The sequence below is a fragment of the Rhinichthys klamathensis genome, unplaced genomic scaffold (genome assembly GCF_029890125.1).
Source record: "Rhinichthys klamathensis goyatoka isolate OS25496 unplaced genomic scaffold, OSU_Roscu_1.1 h1tg000811l_1, whole genome shotgun sequence".
Taxonomy (NCBI): domain Eukaryota; kingdom Metazoa; phylum Chordata; class Actinopteri; order Cypriniformes; family Leuciscidae; genus Rhinichthys; species Rhinichthys klamathensis.
Genome location: NW_026607199.1, coordinates 34378 through 58655, shown reverse-complemented (window position 1 = coordinate 58655; position 24278 = coordinate 34378). Strand labels below are relative to the sequence as shown.

General features: G+C 44.9%; 1 protein-coding gene and 1 pseudogene across 1 annotated transcript; one reads left to right on the top strand and one right to left on the bottom strand.

Annotated features, from left to right (window-relative positions):
• The first annotated feature begins 8708 nt into the window (after positions 1–8708).
• Positions 8709–8817, top strand: LOC130078078 (5S ribosomal RNA; annotated as a pseudogene).
• Positions 8818–13360: 4543 nt separating this feature from the next.
• On the bottom strand, positions 13361–21347 carry LOC130078074 (uncharacterized). Its single transcript, XM_056243570.1, has 11 exons — positions 21304–21347; positions 19829–20374; positions 19483–19582; positions 17831–18954; positions 17391–17599; positions 16972–17293; positions 16648–16791; positions 16393–16557; positions 15434–15722; positions 14313–15207; positions 13361–14165 (listed from the first exon to the last, which is right to left on the bottom strand). Exons 2-11 carry the CDS (start codon positions 20363–20365, stop codon positions 14039–14041), a joined length of 3912 nt encoding a protein of 1303 aa, XP_056099545.1. The 5' UTR covers positions 20366–20374; positions 21304–21347; the 3' UTR covers positions 13361–14038.
• Between the last annotated feature and the right edge of the window lie 2931 nt (positions 21348–24278).

The window sequence follows — 24278 nt, the reverse complement described above, 5'->3', positions numbered from 1 at the left end:
TGGGACAGGAGAGCCCTCGAGCCAATGACGCCACTCCCCCAAGGCTAAACGAATGGCCAGAAGTTCTCGATTACCGACGTCATAATTTCGCTCGGGAAGAGAAAGACGGTGAGAGTAGAAAGCGCACGGGTGAACCTTATCATCAGAAGATGACCGTTGCGACAGAATGGCCCCAACGCCCACCTCTGACGCGTCGACCTCCACGATGAATTGTTTGGAGGGATCGGGAGTAACTAGAATAGGAGCAGACGTAAACAAGGTCTTTAAACGATCGAAAGTGGACTGGGCTGAGTGCGACCATTCAAAACGGGACTTGACAGACGTGAGAGCGGTGAGAGGAGCGGCGACCTGACTAAAGTTGCGGATAAACCTCCGATAAAAATTCGCAAAACCCAAAAAGCGCTGTAAAGCGACTCGTGAGTCGGGAACCGGCCAATCGGTGACAGCCTGAACCTTAGCGAGGTCCATGCTGACTCCGTCAGCAGAAATGACGGACCCTAAAAACGTGACCGACTTGGCATGAAAGGTACATTTCTCGGCCTTAACGAAAAGACGATTCTCCAACAAACGTTGGAGTACACAATGTACGTGTTGAACGTGAACCTGGAGAGATGGGGAGAAAATTATTATGTCGTCTAGGTAGACAAAAACAAAGACATTCAACATGTCTCTCAAAACATCATTTACTAGGGCTTGAAAGACTGAAGGGGCGTTGACGAGGCCGAACGGTAAAACCTTATATTCAAAGTGCCCGAGGGGGGTGTTAAACGCGGTCTTCCATTCATCTCCCTCTCGTATACGCACCAAATGATACGCGTTCCGCAGATCCAGCTTTGTGAAAATCTTTGCCCCCTGAAGGATCTCGAAAGCTGATGACATAAGGGGAAGAGGGTAGCGGTTCTTGACCGTTATGTCATTTAGCCCACGATAATCTATACAAGGGCGCAAAGAGCCGTCCTTCTTCTTTACAAAAAAGAAACCTGCGCCCGCGGGAGAGGAAGACGAAACAATAGTACCTGCAGCGAGGTACTCTGAGAGATACTTCTCCATGGCTTCGCGCTCGGGCGTGGACAATGAATACAGTCTGCCCCGCGGCGGAGTCGTGCCAGGTTGGAGGTCGATACAACAGTCGTACAGGCGATGGGGAGGACGAGAAGCGGCACGTGATCGACTAAAAACCGCCCGCAAATCGAGATACTCCTCCGGAACCCCCGACAGATCGCCAGGATCCTCCTGAAACACAGAAACAGAAGAGACAGGGGGAACAGCAGACACTAAACACTTAACATGACAAGACAATCTCCACGAGAGAATGGACCCCTTGCCCCAATCAATATGTGGACTGTGTTCAACGAGCCAGGGATGGCCCAAAACAATGGGAGTGTAGGGCGAATGAAAAATAAAAAAGGTAATGGTCTCCTTGTGATTGCCAGAAAGCGTGAGACTCACTGGAATGGTAGTACGGCTGACTCTTTCAAGCTCGCTACCATCAAGGGCAAAAACAGGAGTACTGTCATTCAAATTAACTAAAGGAATGCCCTGTTCAAGAGCCCAAGTCTCGTCTAAAAAACTGGCCTCCGCTCCCGAGTCGATAAGGGCCTGACAGGTTACAGAAGAGCCGGACCATTGGAGAGTGGCAGGGAAAGAAGTGTGTGAACTTGGCGGAGGGACACAAGCAGTAGCGCTCGCCAGAAGCCCTCTCCTTACTGACGAGCGTTGGCTTTTACCTTTCATGTGGCAGCGAAGTGACCGGCAGATCTGCAGTAAAGGCAAAGTCGGTTTAAGATGCGTCGCTCATGTTCAGCAGCAGTGATCCGAATTCCCCCCAACTGCATTGGCTCGGGAACCGGATTAATAGGAGGGGTATAAGAAGAAACGGGAGGTGAGGAGAGTAGAGCCCTCTCCATGCCGCGTGCTCGGCGCCGAAGCTCAAAGCGTCTGTCTATGCGGATAGCTTGGTCAATAAGAGAGTCAAGATGGGTCGGCACCTCCCGGGACAGAATCTCGTCCTTAATGTCTGTGTTGAGACTCTCAATAAATCGAGCAACAACCGCTGGCTCATTCCATCCACATGTTGTAGCGAGCGTGCGGAATTCAATTGAAAAGTCCGGGACTGACCGTTTAACTTGACGGAGAGATGAGAGCAAACGAGAAGCCTCGACGCCATGTGAAGACCGGTCAAACACTCGAGTCATCTCCTCCTTAAATGTAGAGTAACAGCTGATGCAATCAGAGTCGGCATTCCAGACCGCCGTTCCCCACTCTCGCGCCCTCCCGGTGAGAAGAGAAACAACGTAGGCGATACGAGTGCGGTCCAGCGAGTAGGTGAGTGGCTGTAAAGTGAAAACCACCTCGCATTGAGTTAGGAACGAACGGCACTCTGAAGGGTCGCCAGAGTAGCAGGGTGTATTATTAATTCTGGGTTCTTGGGTTCCAGAGAGGCGCGGAGGAGGTTCCGAGCGTAGATAGTGCATCTGCTCTGAGAGATCCGACAGTTGACTCGCCAAGGATTCGACTGCTCGACGGGTAGTGGTCAGCTCGTCCTGTTGGCGGCCCAGCATGGCTCCCTGAAATTCCACCGCAGACTGAACGGAATGGTCAGTTGCTGGGTCCATCCTTTGGCCAGATTATTCTGTCACGGACACGTTCAGAAAAAAAGGACCCAAATGCAATCTGCGAGACAACAGTTCCTTTAATGAAAATAATGCAAGCTGCGTAGAGTGGTCAAACAGAAAAGTCTCTTGTAGCTGGTAATCAGACGAACAGAAAGCCTCTTGAAGCAGGTAATTAGATGAACAGAAAGTCTCTGGGAATCAAACCAAACTGAGGAGTAGTCCAGCAACGATACTCAGCATCCAGCAGCAGAAACACAAATCAGGGCTCGTGGTCCGTCTGTCGCCCTCAAACACAGAGAAGCTGGGTAGAGAAAGACTTCAGTAATTTCCAGCACAGGCAGTGCAGAAGTAGCAAACATACGTCAACAAGACAAGACAAGATGCGAACAGGTAAGCTCTGTAACACACGTTTAACATAGTCAATAATCTGGCAGAGAAAAGGGGAAAAAGAGAACTAGAAGTAGGAAAGCTAATTAGGAAGAAAGTGATAACAGGTGGAAATGGAGAAAGAGTAATGGAAAGGCTGATGGCAATCAGCTGGTGGAGAATGAATGAGCGTGATAGTAAGTGGGTGTGTCTAAGCGAGGTGTGTGTGTATGAAGGGAGCGCGTGTGAGAATGGATACAGGAAACAAAAAGAACACAAGAGGGAGACAGAGACAGAAGAGAACACCGGGATCATGACACAAAGGTCTTCATCACTGATGTTAGGGCTACTACAGGCCTAAGGTCATTAAGCTCTTTTGGGTATCTGTTCTTGGCCACAGGTACAACTACAGATTCCTTCCACAGTGTTGGGACCTTATGCTGGGAAAGTGACATGTTAAAAAGATCAGTAAAAATGCCACATAAGCCGATGGTACAGCTAAGCCGATGGTACAGATTATGTGTCCCTAAAGAACCCGCGTATCTAACAGTAGTTCCGCATTACATTCATTAATTTGCACGCGAGTTTTATTTATTTTTATACCGTGTATTCTCCGTGTAAATTCGTGCACCGAACTGTGACGCCCGTACCGTTTCGGTTCGATACGAATACATGTACCGTTCCACCCCTAGAAGGCACCCACGCCTTCATAGCGTCATAGCCCGCCAGAATGGGCGTGGCTTAGCGTATAAAAGAAGGGGCTGTAGGCTGATTTCCCTGATTTTTGCCTCTTCAGCGTGCTCTTCGCATCGCTGGATCTGAGAGAAGCCGCCGTCGAACAGCGAACAGCCAGCTTAGGACAGCACTGAGGAAGCCGGCCGTCTTCGCCACCTTCAGCCATCCGTGCGAGCTACGCTATCCGGCGAAATATCCTTTTATCTCTGTATTCTGTTTTCTACACTTCCTAAAAGAGCAGCGAGACGTCTTTTTCAAGATGTCTCACACTTCCTATGGCTCGTGCAGAGCCGCTCAGCGTTGGAGACCGCCCATCTGCGCTCTCTGCCTGGGCCAGGAACACGCAGCCTCGCCCTCTCGATGGAGGATGCGAGCACTGCGAGGAACTTCCGATGTCGACCCTGCGGGCTCGAATGAAGTCTATAACCACAGCGCCGCGCGGCTAGCTCTCGTTACAAGAGAGTTTCCCCACCCTCGCGCCCCCGTTTCGCGTGTCATGCAGAGCCCTCTCGAGCTCTCTGAATGACCCGGACGGGCATCATCTGTGTCACATGTAGATCCCATGCCCACTACTAGTGCACGCGCCCTCATACAAACACTGTTCCCAGTTCTGCTCGACCAACGAGCACGCGGCTAGCTCTCTTTACGTTACAAGAGAGCTACCCCGCCCTCGCGTCGCCGTTCGCGCGTCATGCAGAGCCCTCTCAAGCTCGCTGCATGACCCGGACGGGCATCAACATACGCGACGTACTGGATGCGTGGTAAGAGCAGAAATTTTTATACAGTTCTGCTCGACCAACGAGCACGCGGCTAGCTCTCTTAACGTTACAAGAGAGCTACCCCGCCCTCACGTCCCCGTTCGCGCGTCATGCAGAGCCCTCTCGAGCTCTCTGCATGGCCCGGACGGGCTTGCGCGCCGCTGTCGAAATGTCTCGCCCTGTCAGTCCCCTTAGATAAGGCTACTGTAGCAGTGTATTTGGCAGCCAACGAGCCGGTAATGCAACCCGCTCGCCTGCACACATCCGCCGTTCTCGCGGCGACCCAGAGAAATCTCAAGCGAGTATAATGTCTGGTTATCCGGCTCACGCCGTTGGTGTCTTGAGTGTAGAAAATGTGCCCACATCTCGGTGTTCACCCTTACACACAAGCACGATAACCCCCGTGTCTCTCGCAGAGCCCACTCTCATAAAGCTGGCAAATGCCGCTCGAGTGCTAGATGTAGGAAACGTGCCCACAACTCTGTGCTCACGCCTATTTTCTACCCGCTCTGTCACACGGCCAGATCAGCCTCATACATGTCAGGTTAAGAATGTAAGTCACGTGCCCGCTCACGAGCGCTCACGCTTACTAACAGACACATCGCCTCCGGCGCTGCTCGCACATTACAAGTTTTCATAAACGTTCCCCGTTTAAAAGCAGCCGGGACGTCACATGTAAAACAGCCAGCTGTCGCTGTCAGCGAGCCGCCGTATTTGAGTACTCATATTGGTCAGGCTATGAATGGAAGTTACGTGCCCGCTCACGAGCGCTCACGCTTACTAAGCAGACACACCGCCTCCGGCGCTGCTCTCACATTACAATATTTTCACAAAACGTTCCCCGTTCTAAGCAACCGGGACGTCACATGTAAAACAGCCAGCTGTCGCTGTCAGCGAGCCGCCGTACTCAAGTGCTCATAACTTGTCGGGCTGTGAAAGTAAGTCACGTGCCCCCTCACGAGCGCGCATGCTTACTGGCAACGCTCACACGGCCATTAAAGACTCACATCAGTCAGGTTATGAATGTAAGTCACGTGCCGCCCACGAGCGTTCATGCTTTCTAACACATACCTCTCCCCGAGCGCCGCCCGCGCATCTAAGAGTGACTATAAAACGCTGCCCATCCCAAGCGATCGGGGCGTCACATATAACTGTAAGTCCTGTGCCCGCTCAGAAGCGCTCACGCTTACTAATAAACACTCTGCCCATAGCGCCGCGCTCGTGTCTCAAGGCGATCGTAAAACGCTCCCCATCCAAAGCGATCAGGGCGTCACATTCATATGTAAGTCTCGTGCCCGCGCACAAGCGCTCATGCTTACTAATAGACAATTCGCCCAGGGCGCTGCTCGCGCATCACAAAGTGGTAAAAGAACGATCCCCATTCATGGCAATTGGGACGTCACACACAATTCAGCCTGTCACGGTTGTCAGCGAGCTGCCGCCTCCAAGTACCGAGGGCGCGCGCGCTGCGCCCACTCCTCCGGTTCAGTTTCTCGATCCCCCAAAGTGCGGCGATCAGAGCGCGGAGGCCATTCGCCCCCTAGCTGTACATATAAAAGCATGGGAAGCTATCCCAGGGGTTCTTCAGAATGGGTGCTAAGCACAATAAAGCAGGGCTATTCACGTCAGCTCGTTCGCCGTCCCCCGCGCTTTCAAGCGCGGACCGTGACGACAGTGAATGCAGAAGTAGCACATCTACTCCGTGCAGAAATAGCGAAGCTACTGTGCAAAGGTGCTATAGAGCTTTTACAGCCAATATTTTTCTCATGCCCAAGAAGGACGGAGCCCTCAGGCCCATCTTAGATCTGAGACATTTGAACAAAGTGCTTATGAAAAGGCCGTTCAAAATGCTTACGACCAGGAAAATCCTCGCGCACGTTCGCCCGAGGGACTGGTTTATCTCTCTCGATCTGGAAGATGCCTATTTTCAGATTCAGATAATACCCCGTCACAGGCCATTCTTGAGATTCGCCTTCAACGGTCAGGTTTATCAATACACCGTCCTGCCGTTCGGCCTGCCTTTTAGCACCCCGTACATTTACGAAGTGCATGGACGCGGCGCTCACCCCCTTGAGAAATCAGGTTTGCGAATCACAAACTATCTGGACGATTGGCTGATTTTGGCACAGTCAGAGATAAAACTGTTATCTCACAGAACGGTGCTCCTCAGTCACCTGGAAAACTTGGGACTCTCGGTCAACTGGACCAAGAGCTCATTACTGCCCAGTCAGTCGATTTCCTTCTAGAAATAGAACGGCACTCTGTGGCCATGACGGCTCGTCTATAGACACAGCGCGCGCGCCGTGTTCGACACCTAGCCGCATCCTTCCAGAAGGGAAGCTTTTTCCCTTTGAAAACGTTTCAAAGGATGCTGGGCTGTATATGGCATCAGCTGCAGCAGTGCTTCAGCCGGGGCTACTGCGCATGCGCCCGCTCCAACGCTGACTGAATGCTCGCGCGTCTCACCGAGCTTGGGCTTCTGGCGGCGAGAAGATCAGAGTGACTCAGACCTGCATAGCAGCTCTGCAGCCCTGGTTAGTAGCCGACTGGTATCAGTGGGTAGTAATTATGGGAGCTATCTCTTATCGAAAGGTCAGACCGGCCTTTGGCCAGTGGACCATGCCCACGCAACTGCTCACTTTCCTACAAGAGCTGTTGGATAAGGGGAGGTCCCATCCACGCTCAAAGTGTATGTGGCGGCCGTAGCAGCGTTCGCAGAGTCAACGCGCGGCCGGTCGCTGGGAAAAAAATTAGCTGGTTATCCGCTTCCTTAGAGGAGCTAGAAGGATGAATCCGCCGCGCCCCCCGTCGGTTCCTATGTGGGACCTTTCCTTGGTCCTCGAGGCCCTGAAAGTCTTCCCCTTTGAGCCACTGGACTCCGTGGAGTTAAAATATCTATCACTGAAAACTGACTTTTTCTGACTGCTCTGTCATCAGTTAAACGTGTGGGGGATCTGCACGCGCTGTCTGTCAGCGCGGCGTGTCTTGAGTTCGGGCTAAATGACTCTAAAGTCATCCTCAAACCTAGACATGGTTGTGTTCCTAAGTGATGGGCACTCCTTTTAGAGTGAATCTCCTTTGCCCAGTCAGGGTGCTGAGGCTCTACACTGCGCGCTCCGCCTCTTTCAGGCGTTCAGAACAGCTTTTCGTTTCGTTTGGCGGACGCACCAAAGGTCTCGCCGCCTCGAAGCAAAGCTTGTCCAGATGGATATTGGACGCTATAACGCTATAGCAGCTGCTTACGCGTCAAAAGGTCTGCAATGCCCTCTGGGCATCAGGGCTCATTCCACAAGAGGCATGGCCTCATCGTGGGCATGGTCCAGCGGGATTTCTATCCACGACATATGTGTAGCGGCGGGCTGGAGCTCCCCCTCTACCTTTGTCAGGCTTGTGAGATGTGAGATGTGCGTTCTGCCCAGATCTTCGTGCTCAGACCACTCTCACGCAACTTAGCTCTCCTGGTTGAGCTGCTGATGGGGTATGTGCTATATGCTAATACAGACCAGCGCGCTGCTCTGTATTCCCTATGTGTGCTTATATACAAGTGATGGCCCGCGCGGCTGGCCACCTTATTTTTCCGCTTATTGGGTTCCCCGAAAAACTCGGGGACTCATGGTGGATGCTTGGCGCGCATGGCGTTGACAAAAAGCTAGCTTACGCAATACGAGAGAACCTCTCGTAAGAGAACGATACTCGGTTACTAATGTAACCTCGGTTCTCTCTAGAGAGGGAACGAGTATTGCGTAACCGGCCGTGGTCGCGCCCTGAGCGACTCCGCTTCAGTCGACGAAACCCAGGGAAATCAGCCTACAGCCCCTTCTTTTATACGCTAAGCCACGCCCATTCTGGCGGGCTATGACGCTATGAAGGCGCGGGTGCCTTCCATTGGGCGTTACGTCACGCCGGGCTCACTGGTAGGCTGCTACAGTTGCCGCAGGGCAGCCAATGAGCACGCAAGATAGCCTGCTCTAGGTCTGCTAGCTGCTGCACTGTGTTGACAATAAATACAAAATTAAGGATAATTTTTGGCTTCAATATCTCAAGAAGATGAATCTTTCCCGTAGCGTAAGCTAGCTTACACAATACTCGTTCCCTCTCTAGAGAGAACCGAGGTTACGTTAGTAACCGAGTATCGGTTTCTGTTTGTCTTGCAGCTACAGACTGGGACGTGTGTGAATGCAGGCCGAGCCCCGGTGTCCCTTCTTTAAATAGCTCTTTATTGGCTGAGATTCTCGCTTATGGCCATACCACCCTGAACACGCCCGATCTCGGAAGCTAAGCAGGGTCGGGCCTGGTTAGTACTTGGATGGGAGACCGCCTGGGAATACCAGGTGCTGTAAGCTTTTGCTTTATCTTCACTAATACACTTTATGGCTCGGCTCCCATGGTTGTTCCTTCTTTATGCTTTTAAATTCAATTGCTTCATTTATTTGTCTTTCATTTCGCTTTCTCTCTGGCTTCTGTCTGCTTTCGGTGTGCAAAGGACAGCTCAGCCTCAGTCATTATTTCTTCCTCCTCCAGGGGGCGATCGACAGGCTTTTCTCTCTCTCTCAGTCTACAAGCAACACAGAACTTTTTTTGTCAGCTGAACGCTCAGATTTTAACTTAATATTTCAAATTAATATTTCAATAATTACACACACATTCGCATGTTCATGGTTTTCTGACGTTGGGAACGGTCAGAAGAGACATGGAAGTGGAATATTGAATCTTTTCTTTATTTTGGATTTACTTGTTTAATTTTATTTGGTTTTATTTTAATATAGGGCTGTGAGCTATTGATATTATTATTATAAAATAGTTTTAACTCTAATTATATAAATAAAGATATAAATATGTTGTAAATTAGGTTTAACTGTCCTGTGAAATACTTTAAAAGGAGTATTTGATACGCCTAATTAATGGCAAAATTATTATTTGATTTTACAAGTTATTGTTTACAAGTTATATATTTAAAGGTGCTCTAAGCGATGTCACGCGTTTTTTAGGGCAAAACATTTTTTGTCACATACAGCAAACATCTCCTCACTAACCGCTGGCTGCCTGTCCCCTGAACACACTGTAAAGAAACGCGATCTCTGTAGACAGCCCAGGCTCCACAAACAGCAACAAAAGCAAACTGCAGCGACCCGCTCCCTGAAACATAATAAACTATTCCAGCCAATGACCGACAAGAAGGGTTTGGGGGTGTGGTTTGGGGGGTTAGTGTGCGGATGAGGAGGAGGGAGGGTCTAGCTAGCCTCCGTTTTGTTTGACAATAGTTCGAACGTCAACAAGAAGTGACGTCACCCAGGATCGCTTAGAGAACCTTTAAAAGTTACAAGCACTATAACTCAATTTTTGTCATGAGTTTGTTGTCTACTTTATGAATGAAATGGTGATGTTCCTGAGAGCACAACTGATGATTCGACAAACTTTAATTTACGGGTATTTGCGTGACAGAGAGAAAATGGAAGTATCCTAAATGGGACCACACCTTTACTAGTAATCTCAGTTTCAAAGATAAAGCCACTGACATAAATAATGCTGTTGTTAACGTGGATTTTAGTGTTAAAAAATGACTCGCTAAGCATTTTTGTGTAAAGTTATCCAGTTTCACAACTTTTACTAGTTGTATGAACAGTGGAAACTTAATGGCACCATTGATGCGCAGTTGGAGAGGGACATGTGTGATGCTGCGCTTTTTTGGAGACAGGTGCTAAAGCACATTGTGCAACCTAACGTTCTGGGGACACAGACATTTTGGGACAGCCAAACAGTGGGAATTTCCTTGCCATTATTGAGCTGCTGGCAATATGACCCTCTGCTGCAAGAGCAGATCAAACGGCCCAAGGGGTCCAATAAATACCTCAGTCCCTCTAGTGAGGAACACATTGGACATGGATATCAAAGTATCTAAAGCTTTTCTCGGATTTCAGAAAACATCTGACAGATCTGCAAGGGAACTTGAAAACAAAATCCTCGACAGGATTACGAAAAATGGCCTTGATATTTCTCATGTCGTGGGCAGGGATACGACGGAGTGGCCAATATGAGTGGCGTCTATGCGGGAGGGCAGGCCAGGATCAGGGAAAAAGAGACACTTGCAACGTATGTGCACTGTGCCTCAAATAACCTGAACCTAGTGCTGAATGATGCAGTAAAAAACATTCCAGAAGTGTCACAGTTCTATGACACCATTAAACATTTGTATGTGTTTTTTAGCCACAGATTAAAGGGGTCATATTATGGTACATGCACTTTTAAAAGTGATTGTACTGAAATGTGTGTTGGCAGTACCTGTACACAACCACAATGATAAAAATCAATCCAGTGTTTTTGTTTTAATCTCCTTATGTTTTCCTGTCTCAAATTGAGCCGTTCGATCTTGTGACGTCACTAGATCGGACGCTCCTCCCACGATTTATAATTAACAGCAGCGTTTCAACACAGACCCGCCCTGAGCGAGCTGTCATCATAATCCGTCATTGTTGATACGCTGGAGCAGAATGTCGTCTAAGCGTTTGTGATGTTGTGTTCTTGGGTGTAATAACGAACACAGCAGTCATTTTGATGTTCCTAAATCCGAACCGCCGAAGACGCAGTGGCTGAGTTTTGTTTTCGAAGGGAATATTCCCCACGAACAACGTCAATGCTTTCATGTTTGCGCAAATCATTTCTCACCAACAGACTGCTTTATAAACAAGGGTCAGTATAAACCTGGTTTTGCTAAGAAACTGCCCCTGAAAAAATAATGGGTACCAACTATTCGTGTTTCTGCTGCACCTCCAGAAGAAGTGAGTGTAAAGTTTTATTAACCTTTATATTAATCTTTGCAAATCGCTTGCACGCTTCACGATGAATGCGGCTAAGGTTACACTCAGGGTACATTACGGCATGTTTTCTATGTACGACGTTCTCAATATAATTCATAATCCCACGTTTATATATGAACAACGCGTTATGGTTATTGTGTTATTACAAACTGTGTAAGTATACATAAGTAAACACATAGCGTTCGCATCTCACTACTCTACCCTGCTAGCAAATACAAAGATAGATCAAAGTGACATTACGTTAACCAACCATTCAGAAATGTCCTGTTCGAGCCTTAATTGTCGAATTTCTTCCTGGCCGTCATCTTGTTCCAGGTCCGACTCCGGTTCAAATTGATATGGTTGCACAGATGTGTCCTCAGAGACTCCCGCTGCCATTTTTTCTCCAAAATATACCGCCAACCGTTTGGGGCCATTTCTCGTCTGAAATTTTTTTTTTTTTTAAATACACGAGTCCTCTCAGTTTCATATTCAAGGCTGCATGAAAACACTTGGTGGTTTCTGTTTGTCTTGCAGCTACAGACTGGGACGTGTGTGAATGCGGGCCGAGCCCCGGTGTCCCTTCTTTAAATAGCTATTTATTGGCTGAGACTTTCGTTTACGGCCATACCACCCTGAACACGCCCGATCTCGTCCGATCTCAGAAGCTAAGCAGGGTCGGGCCTGGTTAGTACTTGGATGGGAGACCGCCTGCCCAGGGCTCATGACCCCTCCAAGTCCTTATCCTGGGTCCTGATCACCTTGGAAACAAGGGGAGGAGAGAGATGAGAGAGGGGAGGGGCCAAATGGAAAGAGAGACCAATGTTTTCACACTTCAGGACATCTATATTTTAAGTCTTGTTTACCTCTGAAATAGTTTACTGTTCTTTTTTTTATCTTTTTTATGTTTTTGTGAATAAGACCATGAAGACTATAATCTCTGACTTGAATAGTTTATTAAGTATAATATGATGTCTGTCACGTAATATAACAAACATAATGCTTCAGTTAAAACAATAAAAAACAAGTAATAAAACAAATGTGTTTGCTCATATCTGTTTGAAGTATGAATGGATGCACTTTACAAATAAACTTGAGACTTTTAGTTACAATGTTTGCAAGATCACTGAAAAAAGCTAATAAACTATATTAGGCTACTTGAACAAAGTGTAATTTGTTCATATGTGAGATATTATGCACTCTATATGCCCTATTCGCCCTGTAGGGAGCATGTAAAATGTACTCATAAAAGGGCCTTAATGGAAGTTTAAGACTTTACCTTCCTGGTAAGTAATTCAGCCTCTGTTATACTCAATAAAGTTTCATGTGACAGTCTTTAGCTATTGGACAAATGGGGAAACAGCAGTGAGAGGAATCATATATTTGGAAACATTCTTTTTTTTTATTTGGTCAACAATATATATCTACATATCAGAAATAAATAAACAACTCAACAATAATAACAATAACACAGGTAACAAAGTACACAGAATAGAATTAACATTAAGTAATTTAGCAGAAAATATAGCAAAATAGGTACTAAATTATAATTTACAGGATTTGTTCAACAATATATATCTACATATCAGAAATAAATAAACAACAACAATAATAACAATAACAGGTAACAAGGTAAACATAATAGAATTAACATTAATTATTAAGTAATTTAGCAGAAAATATAGCAAAATAGGTACTAATAAGTTATTATTTACAGGATTTTTATATATATTTACAAGATTTATACATGTACACATTGAGCAATATACAATATACGTACAATATATACAAGGGGATGAGGTAATGCAGTGCAATAGTATGCAATGTTAAGCAGATATTTACATTCACTGAAAACACATATTTTTTGGCAAATTACACAAAGTGCAAATAATGTTGAGGACATGTAAATCTGTGCACAGGTAATTCTGACTAACCCACACCATGTCTAAACCAGGACCAAATTACAACCCCAATTCCAATGAAGTTGGGACATTGTGTAAAACATAAATAAAACCAGAATACATTCATTTGCAAATCCTTTTCAACCTGTATTCAATTTAATACATTACAAAGACAAGATGCACCTTTTTTGGAACGTGTTGCAGGCATCAAATTCAAAGTGAGTGAATATTTGCAAAAAAACAATAAAGTTTAACAGTTTGAACATTAAATATCTTGTCTTTGTGGTGTATTCAATTGAACATAGGTTGAAAAGGATTTGCAAATCATTGTATTCTGGTTTTATTTACGTTTTACACAACGTTCCAACTTCATTGGAATTGGGGTTGTAGGTAAGTACAACTGGGATTAAACCAGGTCTAAATCATGGCCAAACTAGGGCAAAATCTAAACTAGGTCTAATCCAGGTCTGAACCAGGTCCAAACCATACCCCAGGAATCTGCTATTGTGATTTGGGGGATGTAGTTGAAGATGTAGTTGGCTCTCTAATTGTTATTTTTTTTTCTTTTTAAGTTCCTCATCTACTACACTTTTGAAGTGTTCAAAACTGTTGAACACAACACCTTCAAAACCTGAAGTGGTGGACTTCCTAGTTGCTGGGCAATAGGTAAATATTTTTTGGCTACTTTCAGCAGCCTTGTCTTTGGAGGGCGTGTACCGCTTACGCTGCCCACCACACTGGGGTACTTGGCAGGCCCCACAAGGCTTCATGGATTTATGAGGCTTGATTGGTCTGGATGTCAGCTCAGGAGGCGGTGCGAAAGGTATGAAGCCTTGACTGCTGGATGCCCCACAGAGCATCATGGATGGTCACTGTGGCTGAGCAGGAACCACTACCAGGACAGGTGCTGCTGACGCTCTGGGTGGGATGTACGTGGCCACAGGGGGTTTAGGTTGAATGGGCCTGTTCACAAGCTCCGGCTCTTCCACGTCTACCCTGCAAAAAAAAAAATCATACATGCGTTGATGAGTATAATTCATGAGTATAATTCAGTTTAAACCATTCCGCTGATAAATTCAGATTTGTTCACATATTGTAGTAGTAAAGTCACATACTTGTGAAATGAAGAACTGAACAACTTACCTCCGCTTCTGACCATGCCTTTTCCCAGCTTCATGACGTAGGCTCTGGTACTGAACCTGAGGTCGATCTGGAGCTGGTAGGGATTCTGGCAGAGTAGGAGCTGCTGGCATTGGTTCTTCTGACAGCACTCTTTGGTGGGGTTTCACATTTGGCATTACTGTTGCCCTGTAGTTAGCCTTCTTCTCTTCCCGTGCCATGAATGTAGAGATGGACTTTGCATTCAGATTGGGCAGAGGAATGGAGAGACCGTTGAGGATGGGATCGTCTCTGACTCTGTCTACAATCCTTTTATACTGGCCCTTGATTGCATTGGTGATTTTAGTGGGGGAGGTGAGACGACTGGCTGGTGGCCGGTTTTTCAGCATCTTAATAATGAGGTACAACAGACGACTATCCTCAGTCACCTGGGCTGCCTGAGGGTACCTCATCCAGGAAAACTTTGTCTTCTGTGCTGCTCTGGTCTCAGGTGTGTCAGCTCCCAAGCATCTGCCAAACAGGGTGTAACCCCACCTAGACTCATACCTTTTTACAAAGTTGGCTGCAGACCTGTCATGCTCATGCAGAGCACCAACTGCAGTGCCAATCTTCAGCCTTAGGTCAGCTGGCACTAGGTGACGGTCACTGTTGTCTGCCAGTTCTAAAAGGAGCAGGGCCAAGGCTTCCACTTCCTCCAGCCCAGGAAGATGCAGATGGCTCTTGGTCATCAGCACATCCTGCAGAGCAGGACTGTCCTCCTCCTCCACCTGTTCTGATTGAGTGAGGATGACATGTTTGTCACTGACAGTGTCCATAGGATCCTCCTCTGACTCTGCACCCACGTCCACACCCTCATCTGCCAGCATGTCCTCACTTTGTTCACCCGTCTCCTCTTCTTCACGGGACTGCTCTTCCTCAACTGCAAATATGTAATGTACTAATCACCAGTGTGTCTAGGCAGTTACAACAACTAACAGTAGACAAATTAATACAACATGGCAATGCTGCAGTTCATTTGTTTCATGTTATGTAAAATAAAAATGAACTATATCATACATACTTGTCATGGATAGAACATGCATGATATTTATAGGTATTTGACCACTTAGTATGTATGTATATTGTTATAATGCAAGATTGTGTACCTTGCTGGGCATAGTAATCCCTTGCAGTGAAGCTGGTTGACTGGCACATGGCATACTCTACTCCAAGGAGCTCCTCCTCGTCTGGGTCCTTGTATACAGCAGGGTAGGGCATTGGAGCGGCAAAGTTGGGCTCGAGGACATGCTCTTTACCGAAGAGCACCTCAGCCTGCTGATTCAGGCGCTGAATCTGCCGCGGGTCCATGCACCACGTCTGCCTGCCATGACCACCAGCAACCCGGAGTGATTCCATACGGCTGTTCCACTGCACAGCAAATGCAATCAGATACACCTGAAAGACATGACCATTGCATTATTGTACATCAGAAACTAATTTTGATTACAAAGTGGGCATTACCCAGCAGCATGACATACAATTTGTCTTTTGTCCGCAATGGGCTATTTTGTGTGTGTGCATCTCATTGTCACATGTCTGTCCTGTCTTGGTTATGCACTTGAGTGTTTTGTTATGTTGGGCCATGTGCTCTTGTTATTGTCTGGTCCCTCCCCCTTGTTATCTGATTATTGGTTTATTTGTCCCACCTGTTATCCTCGTTACCCTCCTTATTTGCCTTCCTATTTAGTCTTCCTGTGTTTGCTGTCCTGTGCTCGTTCGTTGTATTTGTTGTTGCGTTAAGTTCCGTGCCTGTCTTGCCCTGCCTTGTTTGTTCTGGATTTAGTTAGTATGATCGTGGTTTTCTTTTGTTGATTTGTTTATTTTATGTTTTGTCTTTATTAAAATATTAAAATAACTCATTCACTCCGCACCTGAGTCCATGGATTTATTCTCACTACCCACCGTGACACTCATACACTCAGTTGATGCTACGTGAACAGCATAGAGCTCACACGCACAGGAGGAGAATGTAGCACAAAAGCAAGGAGGATACAGGTAAAATACGCCTATGAACAATGATGTGTAATCAATGTTTTTTTTAAATATTAAAGCTGTTTATACTTACTTGGAATGGCGTAACTCCACATCTCTGTGAGGGAATGGCATTGTACAGGTGTGAGTGCAAGCCCTCCAAGGAGTTACTGCCTCGCCGACACCTGTACTTGTTCAGGCGGACACCATTCAGCACCACCACCTTCACTGACACATACAGCTGTATGCCAGGGGGGTCCTATAAAACATAAGTTGCTTATTTATTATGGTGTCAGTGAGTTTGAGTTTGTATGATTTTACAATGATTAGTTCAAAAATGTTTACCCACCTGCATACAACTAAGATGCTTGCTTGCAGTTGCCCAGTGAGAATCCACTGCCTGTGCTGATTTGAACAGGTGGATTCCATCAATGTCAAGGCCTGCACGTCCCTTGAACTCCGTAATGATGGACTCAATTGCTGAAGCTGTCTCCTGTAACAATCATTCACATTTATTTTATACAGTTGTATCGCTTAAAATGTGAAATTATTTCAATAATTGGAAGTATTTTCAAAATGAAATATAGTAGTGTGACAACTTAGTTAATTTTAGTGAAGTATGTTTTGAGCTTCTTATACATAAAGATTATATATGGATTAATATTACACTTACCTCAACCCCACGGGTGATCCGTCTGACATAGGACCTGATCTGGTGAGGTTTGAGGAAGGCTATCATGTCCTCGTCTGAAAGACTGGCGTACAACTCCTGGTTGCCCTTCCTGACTGCCTGGATTAGGAGCATCATATCGTCCTTGTTGTAGGCCAGCACTGCACCTGCCAGGGCACTCATGAACATCCCATACTTGGCATGGCTCTGTTTCATGACAACAGCATCCCAGCGGTGCAGCCAGTGTCGGATGTCCAGTCTGACCACAGTACCCTTCTGCACCCAGTCCCCGAACAGATTCTCCAGGAAGGACGAACCACTGTCACTGAAACAATATAAATTCTGCATGTGTTCTTTGTTTTTTTTTTAACATTAAATTAATGACAAATTTTATCAGGGTATATGGATGTGTTATTACCTACCGACAACAGTTGTTATCTGCATATATGGCAATTGGTGCAGGAGCCCTAGCTCGTTCAAAGCGGGCCATCAGACCTTTGGCCATACGTCTGTAGCACCCCTCAGACTCAGCTGCCACCACCACTGTGGTCAAGAACTGGCCCCACTCGTTCAGCACACTGGTGATATACTGCATGGTGCCCTGGCCATCACCATATATCTTCTTAAGGACCTGGAAAATACAAAGCAGAACATTCATTTGATAGTTTCTATCAATAACCTGTCTGTCCAATATAATTTATATGAATTACAATGCATGTACATATTGTATCCATCACATTTGAACGCTGAACAGTGAGGCCAAAGTCCCTTATTCAAAACGATAAGCTGGCTCAAGTCACTTTAAAGTGACTAAGTAAATATTAAGTCTGCTTAACTTCATGAATTGATACAATACACATACCTTTTTTGTACCATCAATGCAGAGGATTTCTCCAGTCACACTGAGGATTGAGGCTCTGTACACAGGCATCTTCTCCATCTCCATGATCATGTGTGCACGCCTCAGCACACGTGCAGAAGGAAGGGGAGTCCGGGGCAGAGGAGGGGTGTAAGTACCAGCAGCTTTGACAAAGGACAGGATGCTCTTCTGAGACGATGCAGATCCAGCTGTGTGGGCTTCGTACAGGAGAGTCTGGTACAGGTCACGGCGCTCCACATACCACTCATCATGTCCCTGCTGCAGCAGTCTCTGGACTTTGTTCATGGACACACTGTTGACCCTGTCATTCAGAAGAGTAACCACGCCTTTGTCAATAGCACGCTTCCCACACAGTATGGCAGGAAACATGCTTCTGATGGCCGGGGCCAGGTTCATCAAAATCTTGGGACTGTGTGCCAGCCAAATGTACTGCTGAACATGAAGACTGTCCTCATCTTCACTGTCTGTGTCACTATGTGTCTTACTCACTGCCCGCCTCATCTTTTCACAATGTGAACACTTCAGCTTCTCCGTCAACAGGGTGTAATTGTACTTCATCCCACACACTTGCCTGGCATAACTACCAAAGCCTTTCTTCTCAAGGTATTCACCTGGTGGTGCAGGGCAGTTGGAGCTAGGGCAGCGGATCTTGGCTTGCATCACACCAACTGGGCGCCAGAAGAAGGCAGGGGTTGTGAAAAAGGCCATCATGTTGGGCAGTCCTCCCTTGACAGAAGTAGGAATTGGGGGTGGGTGGAACTCCATCTTCTCCTTTAAAAGCCTTCTCTCCACAATCTCTCCTTTGGCATTCTTGTACTTGGAAGGCCTCTTAAACAGACCATACATCTCATCACATTTCAGCCATGTGATGTTAGGAGGAGCTATACCATTGGCTTGTGTAGATGGAGGTGGATGCTCCCAGTATTTCTGCCAGCCCTCCAGCAAGATGCCACCGGTTTCTGAGGCAGAGGTGTCTACAGGGGAAGAAGGTCTTCCCTGAGATGTGCTGAGGCTGTGGGAAGGGTCCTGACTCACAGCCGGTGTGAGCTCTCCCCAGGTGGTCAGCCGTGTGGAGACCGCTACCTCAGAATCTTCAAGGACTGTCTCTGTAGAAAAAAATCAGACAAAATGTATCGAGCACATTGCTAAAGATGTGAATATAATGACAAACACTAGCATTATCACAATAAACACATTTTGTTTCTTTTTTCCATGTTATCAGATCTTATTTTAGAGAACACAAATTATATTTGATACAAACATTTTAGTATAGAGCTGCTACAAATATAGGCAATAGTTTAAAACAAATCCAACATATCACATCTACAAATTAAATTGATTTTTGTATGTGTTATCTAAATGCCAACAAAGAATTTAGACATGAATCTGTTAGACTGAAAAAGGGCAGCTAGCTTGACAATATCCCTCACCCTGCTGAAAATTAAAGTGAAATACTAAACCTACTGTCGTCATTATCAGTGCCATAAAATGTGTGATATTTCAGCAGTGTATTTAGTCAGATGTTTGAAATACATCAGTAAGAAAATGTTATATGAATTTTAAAATAGAGTTATGGCGTGTTAAATGTTATATGAATTTTAAAATAGAGTTATGGCGAGTTAAATGTTAAATACCTGCAGCTGCCAACAATTCAGCATCACTGGCATAGTCAGGATCCTGCTGGAACTTAGAAAGGGTAGATTCAGCCTTCTTTCCTTTGTCTTTCCTTGACTCCTATTCATGCAGAAAATAAAGAAATTGTATAAAAACATTCAAAGTTGTATTGTACCACATAAACACAAGTACTTACACTGTTACCACTTCCTATGTCTAAAGCACAAGCTTTTGTGCAGAGTAAACATTGATGATTTTACTATTGAAGGTGCATTACATGTGCCTAACTGATTTACACATGCACTACATTTTTTTATAAACAAAACAGTAAATATAATTTAATCTCAGTTAAAGGGTTAAAGTTACCTCCAAGCGTTTGTCAAGATGAAAGGTGACAGGCGGGAACTCTCTGGCATACTGCAGCAATCGCTCCTTTTGCCACTTTAGGAGTTCGTTCTTCTCACCCTTCTGGCAATATTCAGACAGCAGCCATATGACCCAGCCCACATCATTTTCAAGCAGCCACCTGAAAGACTGTCCTTCATATTTGCCGAATGTGACAATTAGCTGGCCTTTCCACATTTCCCCTCCAGCTTTCTTTGCAGCAGCCTCTGCCTTTTCAGAATCCAGACAGCTGGGGTCTACTGCTTTGCTGGGGGCCATTGCCACACTCTTAGCTGCATCCGTACACTGTAGCTTGGCCTCTCCCTGCCTGTACAGACGGATGCATGGGTACAGGTGCTGTTTTTGGTGGCTGCTCAGCTGCTGTTTCAGTGAGAAGCTTTTCCCACACACTTCACACACATGTTCCTTTGGACCATGAAGCTGCATGTGCCGAGTCAGGTTGGACTTCACAGAGAAACTCCTGTCACATACACTGCACTTGTGTCCCTGCAAATCCATGCTTTTTATCTGATGTAATAAAACAGAAACAGATTCAGAATAGTTTCTTCTTTTCAAACGGTACAGGGGACTAAACACTGGAAGACCAGGAGATGCAAAACATGTACATCACACAAGTAACAGTAGGCCTACTGCTATTACTATTACTTAAAGTAGAAGTAAAAATAAATAAAAAATAAATAAAAAAAATACTACACAAGTACTGAGTAATCTTTATGGATGTTATCTGATTTACCTTTTAATGTGATATTTCACATGATTAGCTGAAAGTTCAAAAGGTAATGGTTTATAATTTTAGACTGTATTTTAGTTTTCAGTGTTTTATGTTATTGACTGTTAATGGCTTATCAGTTACTATGAGACAAAATAGTTTAAATAAGTGGAGATAGCCTGACAAAACAGGCCTAAACTATTTAAATGTACAGTATGGTAGTCAGTCAATTCCAACAGGACAAACTGGCAAGTGACAGTTGTGTTACTAGCCATAAGTAAAATCTAACTGTATTTGGATAGTAGCCTAGGTTAGTTTTAATGTCCAGCCCTGATAGTGTTTGGGTAACTATTTCCAAAAGTATTTACTTTTTAGTAAAACATTACAAAGACTATCAAGAATTACTGCAGTGCAGTTTACGATTCATGTCAGTAACGTTAGTTAGATGGGCGATTATATTTCCCCTATTAATGTTTTTAAAACTTTAACAGTTGATAACTTTGTAATTACTGCACGTAAATCCATGCAGAAAAAACTGTTAGAAAGCTTAAAGTCATATCTATTCGCGACATCACTGAGTAAAGCCGTTTTTGGCCAAACACTAAGTTACGCGAAGACGTGATGTCAAACAGTCCTAGCCAATTTAATATACTAAAATCCGCTATCTCAACGATCGCTCGGTAAATGCTAAAAACATATAAAATCACAGAGAATATACTGGACTTACCTCTTGTTTGCTGTCACCGATCTCAGTCCACTGATGATAGTAACGTTAGTGTTGTTTACGCTTGTCACTCTCATGATGCACTTGACCCGGTCAATGGGGCCATCTGATTGGTGGGTTGAGGAAGATGCCTGCTCAACAGAGCTCAGTGATTGGTTGATTGAGCTACTCAACTTGCTCAACGGCGCTCAATGATTGGTCAGTATAAGGACTTAGAGGAGAGTTTGCCTTTGCTTTATCTTCATAAATACACTTTATGGCTCGGCTCCCATGGTTGTTCCTTCGTTATGCTTTTAAATTCAATTGCTTCTTTTATTTGTCTTTCATTTCGCTTTCTCTCTGGCCTCTGTCTGCTTTCGGTGCACAAAGGACAGCTCAGCCTCGTGATTATTTCTTCCTCCTCCAGGGGGCGATCGACAGGCTTTTCTCTCTCTCAGTCCACAAGCAACTCAGAACTCGAGCGCTTGTTCTTTTCTAACCCGCACCTTTCCTCAGCTTCAATTAGACCAGATGTTCCCAAACTTTTTTTGTCAGCCGAACGCTCAGATTTTAACTTAATATTTCAAATTATAAAAAGAAAGATATAAATATGTTGTATATTAGGTACAATTGTCCTGTGAAATACTTAAAAAGGAGTATTTGATACGCCTAATTAATGGCAAAATAATTATTTGATTTTACAAGTTATTGTTTACAAGTTATATTTAAAAGTTACAAGCACTATAACTCCATATTTGTCATGAGTGTGTTGTCTACTTTATGAATGAAATGGTGATGTTCCTGCGAGCACAACTGGATGATTTAACAAACTTTAGTTTACGGGTATTTGCGTGACAGTGAGAAAATGGAAGTATCCTAAATGGGACCAAACCTTATACTAATCTCAGTTTCAAAGGTAAAGCCACTGACATAAATAATGCGTTTTTTACCGTGGATTTTAGTGTAAAAAAAATGACTCGCTAAGCATTTTTGTGTAAAATTATCCAGTTTCACAACTTTTACTAGTTGTTTGAACAGTGGAAACTTAATGGCACCATTGATGCGCAGGAGAGGGACATGTGTGATGCTGCGCTTTTTTGGAGACAGGTGCTAGAGCACATTGTGCAACCTAGCGTTTTGGGGACACAGAGACATTTTGGGACAGCTGCTGGCAACCTATGACAGTTCAGTTCAGTTCAGTCTTTGTTGTCCCACCCGAGGAAATTTGATTTGCAATAGGGTTAAAAAACAAACATGCATGAGACATAAACAAAGATAAGAACAGCCGTTATATACAACCTTTTTTTGTTCATCTAAAAGTACTCAATAGTTGAAATGGTAGCCTCAACAATCTATCGTTTTGAGGAGCAGCTCAAGCTCAGTACAAATTTAGGGCATTAATTGCCGTGGGTGCAAAGGAAAATTTGTATCTGTTAGTTTTTATTATGGGCAATCTGTATTTTCTCCCAGAGGGGAGAAGAACAAATTTCTCCAACAGAGGGTGGTCAGGGCTAGCTATGATTAGATAGTCTGAGCCTTACATATAACTTGTCTTTTGTAGATGTCTGCCAAGGAAAGTTGTTTAGTTCCAATTATTTTGCTGGCTACCTTAACAATGTTAGACAGTTTATTTTTACTTTGCACCGTAAGATTCCCACACCAAGCTATGCAACAAAAAGTTCAAATTGATTCAATAAAAGAGTCATCAAAGTTTTGTCCACATTAAAGGTATTCAGGCTGTGCAGAAAATGAAGCCTCTGAAGACCCTTCTTGTAGACAGCGGAAGTGTTAAGGTCAAAGTTTAAGTTTTTGTCAATGACTATTCCTAGGTATTTGTAACACTCCACTGTCTCAATAAGTGAGCCCTTGATTGTTGTTGAAGAGGTAGAGTGGAGAGTTTTTCTGAAAAGTGGTGGTCACACCAACAAAGTCGTTCAAAACAGGCCCATGGTCAGCCTCTCCATCCTGGAGCAGACTGACTAGTACTGTATCGTCCACAAACTTCAGAAGAAACCTGTTATTGTGGTGACTCCTACAGTCATTTAGGAGATACAATAGTGGGGACAGGACACACCCCTAGGGTGAGCCTGTAGATGACAATCGCTTCTGAGATAGAACGCCATTAACGCTGACTGACTGGGGCCTGAATGTTAAAAAATCCAGTACCCATTTTACTATACCTAGATCAAGGTTAAAAGAGGACACAAGTTTCCTTACTAAAAGATGTGTTTGGATTGTGTTAAATGCTGATGAAAAATCAACAAATAAAAGCCTTGCATGGTTTTTTTTCCCCTCAAGTTGCTTATACAGAAGATTAAGTAAGGTAGTAGTAGCATCGTCTACTCCTCTATTAACCTGATATGGAAATTGCATTGGGTCAAGCATGCCATGAACCTTTACAGACAGGATTTGCTTGACTAATCGCTCAAAGGTCTTCATCACTGATGTTAGGGCTACAGGCCTAAGGTCATTAAGCTCTTTTGGGTATCTGTTCTTTGCCACAGGTACAACTACAGATTCCTTCCACAGTGTTGGGACCTTATGCTGGGAAAGTGACATGTTAAAAAGATCAGTAAAAATGTCACATAATTGATCTGCACAGACTTTTAGAAATTTACCCGTTATCCTATCAGACCCTGTGCTGCAAGAGCAGATCAAACGGCCCAAGGGGTCAATTAAATACCTCAGTCCCTCTATCCAAAATAAGCTCATTTATATTTTGTCACAGCGTGTTCAGCAGGAGATTACGACTGAAATCAACCAAGCGCCATTTTTTTCCAATTATACCACACAAGCCCTGTCCAAGCGATACCAACTTGGTCAAGTTTACAGATATGTCACCACCATAGTGAGGAACACATTGGACATAGCTATCGATATTAAAGTAGCTGAAGCTTTTCTTAGATTTCAGAAAACATCTGACAGATCTGCAAGTGAACTGGAAAACAAAATCCTCGACAGCATTAATATCACTCTCTATAATATAGCCTACCATTTTT

What these genes read in the sequence shown, in the direction of transcription:
- LOC130078074 (XM_056243570.1), bottom strand. Translation starts at nt 20,365, where the DNA reads ATGGATTTGCAGGGACACAAGTGCAGTGTATGTGACAGGAGTTTCTCT. An exon ending in GGATCACCCGTGGGGTTGAG is followed by an intron (nt 16,792 to 16,971) that starts GTAAGTGTAATA and finishes TGATTGTTACAG; the next exon opens with GAGACAGCTTCAGCAATTGA. An exon ending in AGCATCTTAGTTGTATGCAG is followed by an intron (nt 16,558 to 16,647) that starts GTGGGTAAACAT and finishes TATGTTTTATAG; the next exon opens with GACCCCCCTGGCATACAGCT.